The sequence below is a fragment of the Tamandua tetradactyla genome, chromosome 8, assembly GCF_023851605.1.
Source record: "Tamandua tetradactyla isolate mTamTet1 chromosome 8, mTamTet1.pri, whole genome shotgun sequence".
Classification (NCBI taxonomy): Eukaryota; Metazoa; Chordata; class Mammalia; order Pilosa; family Myrmecophagidae; genus Tamandua; species Tamandua tetradactyla.
Window position 1 is genome coordinate 84860139 of NC_135334.1, and position 12356 is coordinate 84872494.

Below are 12356 nucleotides of genomic sequence, written 5' to 3' on the forward strand. Positions count from 1 at the left end.
TAGGTTGGAACACTGAATGAAGCTGCACCTGAAATATGGTTTTTTGTTTGTTTGTTTGTGTGTTTGTATCTTTTGTTTTTGTTTTTTTTCTTTTTCCTTTTTATATATATATATTTTTTATTAGTATTATTATTTTAATTCTCTTCTCTATATTAACATTCTATATCTTTTTCTGCTGTTTTGCTAGTTCTTTTCCTAAATCGATGCAAATGTACTAAGAAATGATCATACATCTGTGATGATCTAAGAATTACTGAGTGCATGTGTAGAATGGAATGATTTCTAAATGTTGTGTTAATTTCTTTTCTTTTTTTTGATTAATAAAAAAATTAAAAAAAAAAAGAATATTCGAAGAACTAATAGCTGACTAGTTAAGATGGGAAATTTTATGTTTACGTGAGCGTTTTCATTTCCTAGCTACTAAAACAAGTACCACATAAAGGGTTAGCTTAAATAATGAGAATTTATTGGCTCATAGTTTTGAGGTTAGAAGAAGTACAAAGTCAAAGGTGTCACAGCAAGGCAATGCTTTCTCCCAGAAGACTGGGATTCTGGGGCTGATCGCCCGTGATTGCCTGTGACTCTTGGTGGCTGACTCTTCTGTCATGTGGCAATGCTCATGGCAACATCTTCTTTCTCTTCCAGGTTCCCTTGGCTTTCAGCTTCTGGCTACTCCCCATGGCTTTTCTCTGACTTTCATGCTGCTCCTAAAGGACTCCAGTAACATGGATTAAAAATCCAACTTGATTCATTTGGGCCTACCTTAAGTGAAGTAACATCCTGAAGAGAGAGATCTTATTTATAATGGGTCCAGACCCACCACAATACAGAACAAGACCAAGAACATCTCCATATCGGGGTACATAATTCAACCCACCACAATATGCTACCACGATCTTTAAAGAGAGAGAAAGAGAGAGAGACTAAAGAGACAATGTCAATTAAATGTAATACATGATACTGGACTGGATCTAATAACGGAGGAAAAATCTCCAAAAGGGCATTATTGTGAAAATTTTAAAAATGGGATTCAGTACTGTATACTTTATATCGAGGTTAAATTTCTTGAACTTGCTAACTAAATGTGGTTACATAAGTGAATATTCTTGTTCTTAGGAAATAGACATGAAAGTATTAAGTGTTCAAGGAGCATGTGTAAGATCCTACCCTCAAAACGTGGACAGAGGGAGGGAGGGAGGGAAGAAAGGAGGAAGGAAGGAAGGAAGGAAGGAATCATATATATAGATAATTATGTATATAAATAATAAATATGGCAAAATATTAAAAGTTGGTAAATCTAGGTAGGGGGTATTTTGGAGTTATCTGTATTGGGTTAATTATTATTTTTGCAGCTTTTCTGTAATTTTGAAATTATTTCAAAATAAAAAGTCTAAAAAAAAAAAAAAAAAAAAGAACAGCACAGGAACTTCCGGAGAAGATGGCGGCTTAGTAAGACGCGGGGGTCTTAGTTTCTCCTCCAGAAAAGCAACTAAAGAAACAGAAACAATACGAAACAGCTCCCGGAGTCACGACAGAGACCAAAAAGACAGCGTACCCCATTCTGGAACAGCTGAACGGGCAGGGAGAATCTGCTGCGGTGAGATACCCGAGGGGCGCGCGTTTTCCCGGCCGGGGCGGCTGGCGACTGGGGTCCCCTCCACGCACGTGGCTCCCCGGTCTGACTGGGAACGTTGGATAGCGGGGCCCTCCCGTCACGCTTGGCGTTTCGGGCCAGCTGGGCAATTAGGACCCGCACTCTCCCAAGCCGCGGCGGCCAGCGACCCCCGCCTCCACGCGCGGTTTCCCGGGCCGACTGCCGTGCAGACAGACGAGCGCCACAAGCACCACCTACTGGGCAGGAAAAGAAAAACAGAGCCCAGACATTTCACAGAAAAAGCTTTCAACCAGCTGGGTCCCACACCCAGGGAAATCTGATCAAATGCCCAGACACCAGCAGAAAATAATGGATGACGCTCGGAAAATTGAAGATATGGCCCAGTCAAAGGAACAAACCAATAGTTCAAATGAGATACAGGAGCTGAGACAACTAATGCTGAATATACGAACAGAAATGGAAAAACTCTTCAAAAACCAAATCAATAAATTGAGGGAGGACATGAAGAAGACATGGGCTGAACAAAAAGAAGAAATAGAAAATCTGAAAAAACAAATCACAGAACTTATGGGAGTGAAGGACAAAGAAGAAAAAATGGAAAAAACAATGGATACCTACAATGGTAGATCTAAAGAGACAGAAGCTACAATTAGTGAACTGGAGGATGGAACATCTGAATTCCAAAAAGAAACAGAAACTATAGGGAAAAGAATGGAAAAACTTGAGCAGGGGATCAGGGAACTGAATGACAATATGAAGCGCACAAATATACATGTTGTGGGTGTCCCAGAAGGAGAAGAGAAGGGAAAAGGAGGAGAAAAACTAATGGAAGAAATTATCACTGAAAATTTCCCAACTCTTATGAAAGACCTAAATTTGCAGATCCAAGAAGTGCAGCGCACCCCAAAGAGAATAGATCCAAATAGGCGTTCTCCAAGACACTTACTAGTTAGAATGTCAGAGGTCAAAGAGAAAGAGAGGATCTTGAAAGCAGCAAGAGAAAAACAATCTGTCACATACAAGGGAAACCCAATAAGACTATGTGTAGATTTCTCAGCAGAAACCATGGAAGCTAGAAGACAGTGGGATGATATATTTAAATTACTAAAAGAGAAAAACTGCCAACCAAGACTCCTATATCCAGCAAAATTGTCCTTCAAAAATGAAGGAGAAATTAAAACATTTATAGACAAAAAGTCACTGAGAGAATTTGTGACCAAGAGAACAGCTCTGCAAGAAATACTAAAGGGAGCACTAGAGTCAGATACGAAAAGACAGAAGAGAGAGGTATGGAGTAAAGTGTAGAAAGAAGGAAAATCAGATATGATATATATAATACAAAAGCCAAAATGGTAGAGGAAAATATTATCCAAACAGTAATAATACTAAAAGTTAATGGACTGAATTTCCCAATCAAAAGACATAGAATGGCAGAATGGATTACAACCCAGCAATACCACTGCTAGGTATCTACTCAAGGGACTTAAGGGCAAAGACACAGACGGACATTTGCACACCAGTGTTTATAGCAGCATTATCTACAATTGCAAAGAGATGGAAACAGCCAAAATGTTCATCAACAGACGAGTGGCTAAACAAACTGTGGCGTATACCTACGATGGAATATTATGCAGCTTTAAGACAGACTAAACTTATGAAGCATGTAATAACATGGATGGACCTAGAGAACATTATGCTGAGTGAGTCTAGCCCAAAACTAAAGGACAAATACTGTAAGGTCCCACTGATGTGAACCAACATTCGAGAATCAGCTTGGAATATATCATTGGTAACAGAGACCAGCAGGAGTTAGAAACAGGGTAAGATAATGGGTAATTGGAGCTGAAGGGATACAGACTGTGCAACAGGACTAGATACAAAAACTCAAAAATGGACAGCACAATAATACCTAAGTGTAATGTAACTAGGTTGGAACACTGAATGAAGCTGCACCTGAAATATGGTTTTTTGTTTGTTTGTTTGTGTGTTTGTATCTTTTGTTTTTGTTTTTTCTTTTTCCTTTTTATATATATATATATATATATATATTAGTAGTATTATTATTTTAATTCTCTTCTCTATATTAACATTCTATATCTTTTTCTGCTGTTTTGCTAGTTCTTTTCCTAAATCGATGCAAATGTACTAAGAAATGATGATCATACATCTATGTGATGATACTAAGAATTACTGAGTGCATTTGTAGAATGGAATGATTTCTAAATGTTGTGTTAATTTCTTTTTTTTGATTAATAAAAAAATTAAAAAAAAAAAAAAAAGAACAGCACAAAGCAATAAAGAAGCACACAGAAAAGCAGCTGAATTTCACTATTATAACAAAAAGTTAATACTAAATTATTCTGTTATGTTAAAAATGGGTGTTGACAGATATAAAATAAATTACTTTTGTACCTGATAAAGCAAAATACAAATTAAAGAATCAAAATTTCTATCAATTATGGAAAAATTGAAAGGAAAAAAAAATTTCCAGTATAATCTAACAAATGTTTTTTAAAAAAATAATCTACCTAAAAAAAAATCTTGAAATGCTATGATAAGAATCAACCAAGAAGTTATTCAGGAAAATCTTAGGCAAGAAAAAGTTCTGTCTACCTCTTAGCACCTCCATTTCACCAACTCCAGCAGCACAACCTCAGTTGTTATTGGAGAGACAATGACAACACTTGAACATGTCTATTCTTGTTGAAACTTATGAAAGTGATTTCACTGTTCAAATAGTCAAGTTGATATAATTTATAAATCTCCATACTTTATTGTGAGGGGTAGTGGGAGCTTACAAAAAGTACTAAAAGGTCCTAAGCACTAAAAGTTACCCTCTTAGTCATTTGATCTTGAAGCAGGGTTTAAAAGCTTTTGAAATACAATACCTGGTTAAGGCAATGCCTGGGACTTGCAGGCTTATGTGGAGAAGAGAAAGGAATGCTGATGACTTTTAAGAGCTACTTTTCCTTGGATCCTCAAATTTTTTAAAGCCACAGTTCAAGATTTGCCCTCTCTGGGCCCAGAGCATCCACAGCCTTACACAACTAGGTTATAGCAATCAAAATTCAGCATTCTGCAAAACATCTTTTATCCTCAGTGAGGTACAACTGGGCAGTAACTAGCTAGAATGAGAAAATTTACAATTTTAAACACCAGTTTTATTCCTAACATGTATTTCTGATCCACATTAAGACGAGAATAAATAATTCTTCCTCTGGGGAATTTGCCACAAGATGTAGAACAAATAGCAACAACAACAAACAACCAGGAAGCTCATTTATTGAGTACTTACTTTATAGAGGAATTGTTCTAAGCATCTTATGTGAATTCCTTTCCCATTTTTATCTTCACATCAACCTTATCAGTACATTATTCTCATTTTATACATGAGGACTCTGTTGCTCAGATTAAAATAACTTGTCAAAAGTCACAGTGTAGCTGGGATTTCAAACCAGGAAGTCTGCTTCAGAAACCATACTCTCAGCTATCATATTATACCAAATATTCTTTCAACAAGCACTGCATTGAAAGAAACTGATCACATGTATATATACCCACATACTATATCAAACACACATGCATACTCCAGTATGTTCAGACAACCAAACTCTACTGTCATATTATAAAACATTTTGTTATCAGCAACATGAATATGCCACCACTTAAAGTGACATAGCCACATAATTGTTAAACTTTCAAATTCCTTAAAAAGGGTTCACCAAAAAAAAGCAGCTCAACTTCACTATTATAAAACAACAAGTATATTCTATAACTAAAAGATAAAGAATTCAGATTTGTGGATGGGTCAAGTCTACTTAAAAGTTAGGCCTAGGAGTCACCCCCAAGAGAGCCTCTTTTGTTGCTCAGATGTGGCCTCTCTCTCTGGCCAATATGATGAGCAGTCTCGCCACCCTCCCCCTCTCTGTGTGGGACATGGCTCCCGGGGGTGTGGACCTTCCTGGCAACGTGGGACAAAGATCCTTGAATGAGCTGAGACTCAGCATCAAAGGACTAAGAAAACCCTAGAATGAGCTGAGAATTAACATCAAGGGATTGAGAGAACCTTCTCGACCAAAAGGGGGAAGAGTAAAATGAGACAAAGTGTCGATGGCTGAGAGATTCCAAACAGAGTCGAGAAGTTATCCTGGAGGTTATTCTTACACATTAAGTAGATATCACCTTGTTGTTCAGGATGTGGTGGAGGGGCTGGAGGGAATTGCCTGAAAATGTAGTGCTGTGTTCCAGTGGCCATGTTTCTTGATGATGATTGAACAATGATAATAGCTTTCACAATGAGACTCTGTGAGTGTGAAAACCTTATGTCTGATGCTCCTTTTAGCTACTATATCAACAGAAGAGTTGAACATATGGAATAAAAATAAATAATAGGGGGAACAAATGTTAAAATAAATTCAGTTTGAAATAGTGGTAAATGAAAGTGAGGGGTAAGGCGTATGGTATGCATACACCTCTATTATCATTTTATTTCTTTTTCTGTTGTCTTTTTATTGCTTTTTCTAAATCGATGCAAGTGTACTAGGAAGTGATGAATATGCAACTATGTGATGATAGTGAGAATTGCTGATTGTATATGTAGAATGGAATGATATCTAAAGGTTTTGTTTGTTAGTTTTTTTAATTAATAAAAAAAAGTTAAAAAAAAAAAGAATTCAGATTTGTGATTTCAAGACAAAACTCAAAGACTGGCCACCATTAAACCAACCTCTGGTTTTTTGGTTGGTCTGTATTTTTTGTTGTATTTTCACTAAAAAGGTAACCTGGAAATTTTCAGAAAAAAACTACAATTATTATTTGTTTAGTAATGTACTATCACTGAAGCAAGTAGGTTAAGATTTTGAGTAATAAATCAGAGGAATTTTTCAGCATCCAAGTGCATAAAGAACATCTTTAAAGTTAGAGGGAAGCTTAAGAAGAACAGCAAAACAGACATTCCAATATGAATATATTCAATGGTTACTGTATTGGGGGAATTGGAGGGGAAATAATTATTCCTAGTAATATATTACAGTTCAACTATCTAATTATGTAACAATTATTGTAACATCAAAAGACAGCTGAAAATAATCAATATAAAAGTGCAATGATTCAACACCAGCTTACCAATTCAATTCCCTGTGGAAAAGGTGTATCATCCCAGTCTTTCTGTGGAAATCTCTGGATTATTTTTCCTAGACCTTCTCCTGACCCTGGTAATAAAAAAAAAAGTAAATCAGTTACAGGGTACTAAAAAATACAAATACTCTTAATATCAATACTTATCTCTAAATGAATATTCGTTGAGTATTTAGATTTATCAATCATTTTTAAATACTAAAAGGCATAATAGCCTAGCTTCTAAGCATACCAATGAAATGGCAGATAACCCTATCCTATAGACTCTCAAAAGAGTAACTGACACATGAGTACCTAAAAAAAAAGATAAGAGGCATTGAAATCAAGAGTCTCTAACATACCATGGGAGTAATGGCCTTCTGTGTTCCCCAGTAAAGAAAGCAATCTCCTAAGTGCCCCATGTTGAAAAACTTCTATGGAGACAATTTAAGTAACAATTGAATGGTATTGTTAGCATTCAACTTCAGTTTGGGTTATAAACACTGTTACCAATTACATAAAAACTTACAGACTGGCGGGGAACTTGATCACTGTCTAGGCAAGGTTTCTCAACATAAGTACTGTTGACACTTGGGCCAAATAAATCTTTGCTGTGGACATCTGTCTTTTACATTATAGGACGTTTGACAGCACCCCTAGCGTCAAACAACTACATGCCGTAACACTCCTTCCTAAGATGTGACAAACAAAAATACGTCCAGACATTGCCAAATGTCCCCTGGTGGACAAAATTACACTAGCTGAGAATCTCTGGTCTATAACACTGCTATATAAAATTATCCTGTGACATCAAAGAATGGATTAATTTACAATGGAACCTCAGGGATGTAATCCATAAGCAGCTTGGGGATAGAAAGTACATGTCAGAGCTAGATTGTTTTTGGCAATACTTTTTAAAGAGGTTCATATGTTTGCACACTGCATGTTATCTCAGCTCACTTTGAAGTGAAAACAACACCATCTAATCATTCGTAAATCTCAGATATGGAAGATTTAATGACTGATTCGATTTGTTAATATATATTTTTTTAAATAACCCATTATCATCTCTCAGTGACATCCCTACGAATTAAATTTCATCTTTGTCACTCACCTAGAATTTAATCACATTTTACCCAAATTTTTATCCTTAAAAGTTACTGGAAAGTTAAACTCACTTTATTGACCAACTCAGAACTAGGTACTAAAACTGAGGTTATACCAAAATCCATTTGAAAAATACAAACTAAAAACATATTCATTAACATTAATAATTGCTGGTACGATAATTCCGCAGCAATCCATCATTATAGGGAAATAAAAGATTTCATTAAAAATAATCTCAACTAACAGAGGTTTATCATAGGCATTCAATCTTGAAATCTACCTCAAACACAGGACCTTCTGACATCCCCAAGCAGAACTAATTCAACAAATTGTAGATTCTGAGATTAAAAAAATGAAAAAGACATATGACCCCTGTCCTCAAGGAACTCATAATTTTTTAGGAGAAACAGACAAGTGAACTGATAATTTCAGTATAACACAGTAAGTACAATGATAGAAAAGAACCTAACCTAAGCTAGAAGAGAAAAGACCAGGGAAGACTTTCTAGAGGAAATGACAAAAAATTGTCTTTCTTGCAGTATCATCTTTGCATCCCCAAACACCAAGGATATTGAATGTCTGGCACATCACTTATAACGAGTAAAATGTTTATTTAAATAAATTCATTAATATTAACAGAAATTCCTCATTTTTTAAAGAAGATAAATGCATATTATTCATCCCATGATAATTAAACAAGTACTCCCACGCAGTTTATTCAGTTCTGAAAGTTATACCTAAGGCATTTTACCATAATAATTTTTACTAAAAGTCATAAAATTTAATTATAGACAAATTTTTTAAACTTATATGAAAACATAAACAAGAGCTCCACAACTGGAGATAATTACATCATTTTGAATCACCCATCTCACTGAAGATGTTCTTTTATGCACATGTATTTTTTCTAAGAATTGGGATCATACTGTATCTAAATTATATTCTGCATTTATTAACACTTTACAATGAGTCTTTAATGTCGTTGGACAAATATCTTCTAATTTCTCACAATTATAAATAATGCTACAATAAACATCTTTCTATACAGATCTTTTATCTACCTCTCACCTTATCCTAGAAAAAGTCATACATTTTTAACTTCTGGATCAAAAATATGATCATTTTTTCAATTTCAAAAGTTTTGTAGAGAAATACGTTCAAACTTACAAGACAGCTACAAAAATACTACAAACCTCAATGAACCTCAACATACTCCTATACCCCAAATATCCAGATCTACCAATTTCAATATTTTGCCATCTAATCATCACTCTATCCTTCTGTCTGTCTGCCTGTTTATTTATCAAATCACTTCTGAATCCAGTATGGGTTGTAAATACCATGCTCTTTGAATGCTTAATACTGCCATGTACATTTTCCAAGAAAAATGATATTTATCATGTGTCCACCTTATGGGCAATGATAAGTTCAAGATATCAAATGATATAAAGCTTAGTTTATATTCTAATTTTTTCCTACATCACAACAATGCCTTATAAGCCTTCTCTTCTCCATGTCAAATCCCAACCAAGATCATGTATTGCTTATAATTATCATTGTCTGTTTAGGTGCGTTCTTTCTTCTTTCTTTCTTTCTTTCTTTTTTCTGTGGGAACATATACACAACATAAATATTCCCATCTGATTCCCTCTGAAGCATACCATTCAGTACGGTTAATTACATTCACAATACTGTGGTATCCTCACCAACCTCCCTTATTAAAACTTTCCATTTCCAAAAACAGACGCTACTCTCATTTTGTATTAACTCTGGTCCCCTGTCTCTATGGGCTAGCAAATCCTCCACTATTTTCTTTGTACTTACCATGGGGCTTAAATATGTAACAATCATATTGGCTTTGATACCAAGTTAACTTCAAAAGTATATACAGGGCCTAGATTGCAAGCTTTTAGAGTAGATACATTAAGCCTGGAGTGGTAATTATTATTTCTGGATTCTGAGAGGCTGTTTTATATGTATAATCTGATATTTAGAGATAAGAATGAGGCTGAACAGGTTGAGGTTAAAGTAATTCAGAACATAAGGGTAAGGAAGACAGTGTCTATATTTTTTTATTAATATTAAAATTTTTTTAATACCAATAAACACCAAACGCAAACATTCTTAACTTTTGATCTCTCCGTTCTACATATATAATCAGTAATTCACAATATCATCACACAGTTGCATACTCATCATCATGATCATTTCTTGGAACATTTGCATCTATTCGGAAAAAGAAATAAAAAGACAACAGAAAAACATTCATACATACCATACCCTTTACCCCTCCCCTTCACTGATCACTAACATTTCAATCTAAATTTATTTTAACATTTGTTCCCCCTATTATTTACTTTTATTCCATATGTTTTACTCATCTGTTGATAAGGTAGATAAAAGGAGCATCAGACACAAGGTTTTCACAATCACACAGTCACACTGTGAAAACCATATCATCATACAATCATCTTCAAGAAACATGGCTACTGGAACACAGCTCTACATTTTCAGGTAGTTTTCTCCAGCCTCTCCATTACATCTTGACTAACAAGGTGTTATCTATTTAATGCGTAAGAATAACCTCCAGGATAATTTCTCCACTCTGTTTGGAATCTCTCAGTCGTTGATACTTTATTTTGTCTCATTTCAATCTTCCCTCTTTTGGTCGAGAAGGTTTTGTCAATTCCCTGATGCTGAGTCTCAGCTCATTCTAGGGGTTTTCTCAATCTCTTGATGCTAAATCTCAGCTCATTCTAGGATTTTTTTCCCATGTTGCCAGGAAGGTCCACACCCCTGGCAGTCATGTCCCACGTAGACAGGGGGAGGTTGGTAAATTTGCTTGTTGTGTTGGCTGAGAGAGAGGCTGCATCTGAGCAACAAAAAAGGTTCTCTTGGAGGTGACTGTTAGGCCTAATTTTAAGCAGGTTTGACCTATCCTTTGTGGGATTAAGGTTCATATGAACAAACCCCAAGATTGGGGGCTCAGCCTATAGCTTTGGTTGTCTGCACTGCTTGTGAGAATATCAAGAATTCAACTTGGGGAAGTTGAATTTTCCCCCTTTCTCACCATTCTCCAAAGGGGATTTTGCAAATACTTTTTTATTCACTGATCAAATCACTCTGGGATTTATTGGTGCATCACTCAGGACAAACCAACAAAATCTCATGTCCTACTCAAGGTTCCATGTACTTATGGTGTTCAATTAAGCTGTTTACATAAGTTATATTAGGAAATGCACTAGTCAAAATATACATTTTGTACCAAATATTTTTTGCTTTCGTCTCATCCATAAGTTAAAATTTTAAAATATTAATTACCATCTATCTTCAGCACCCTGCAGTAGTGACATTCTTTGTTCTTCCTCATGCAAAAACACTTTTAAAATTTGTACATTTAATCACTATCATTATACACTCTAGGCATTCCTAGATTATACCATGTCAGTCTTTATCATCTATCTTTCTTTCTAATTTCATTTGTGCCCCCAGCACTCCTGCCTCTATTATTCTCACATTCAGCTTCATTCAGTGTTTTAACACAATCGTATAACAGTTAGATAGATTCTGCTATCCATTTCTGAGTTTTTATATTCAGTCCTGTTGCACAATCTGTATCCCTTCAGTTCCAGTTGCCCAATATCTTACCCTATTTCTCTTTCCTGATGGTCTCTGTTACCAATGAAATTCTCCAAGTTTATTCACTAATGTCAGTTCATATTAGTGAGACCATACAGTATTTGTCCTTTTGTTTCTGGCTAATCTCACTCAGCATAATGTCCTTATGATCCATTCATGTTGTAACATACTTCATAACTTTATTCTGTCTTACAGCTGCATAATATTCCACCGTATGTATATACCACAGTTTGTTTAGCCACCCGTCTGTTGATGGACATTTTGGCTGTCTCCATCTCTTGGCAATTGTAAATAACGCTGCTATAAACATTTGTGTGCAAATGTCCGTTTGGTCCTTGCCCTCATGTTCTCTGAGTAGATATCTAGCAATGGTATTGCCAGGTCATATGGCAATTCTATATTTAGCTTTTTGAGGAACCGCCAAGTGTCTATATTTTAGAGCCACACATACTCTTTGAGACCAAAGGAGAAAAGGTTTATTTGATCTGGAACTGAATTTTTTGTAGCACATAATCTAATTCAACCTATCTGTATACTCATTTGAACAACTGAAACACAGGGAGCACAGAACAAGAAAGAGGTTCTTTAATCTTGATTATTATAATGCCTAGAAACATCCTAGAGTATATTAACCAGATAACCAAAAAGTGCTGGCAAAGTCCCCTGAGGGAGGGGAGAAAGACTATGAACTATTAAACCTCACCATTAAGGAACCCCTGATACTGTGTCAAACTTTAGGAACACTCAAGTCAATGGACCATGCCCCTGATCATGAAGCCTACTCTTGTGAAGCTTATGTAGGTAGCGGAGAAGCTTAGACTACCTGCAGGCATGCCTAAGAGTTACTTCTGGAGGACCTCTTTTGTTGCTCAGATGTGGT

The 12356-nt window shown here is 35.7% G+C and overlaps 1 protein-coding gene across 7 annotated transcripts in view; it reads right to left on the reverse strand.

The window, feature by feature from the left end:
• The window catches only part of SBF2 (SET binding factor 2), a 685303-nt gene that overhangs the window by 504485 nt on the left and 168462 nt on the right, over positions 1–12356 (reverse strand). For all 7 annotated transcript variants that reach the window (XM_077113970.1, XM_077113972.1, XM_077113966.1 and 4 more), the window contains exon 2: positions 6740–6825. In XM_077113970.1, the coding sequence (XP_076970085.1) occupies positions 6740–6825 (86 nt within the window). The remainder of the gene's footprint in view (positions 1–6739; positions 6826–12356) is intronic.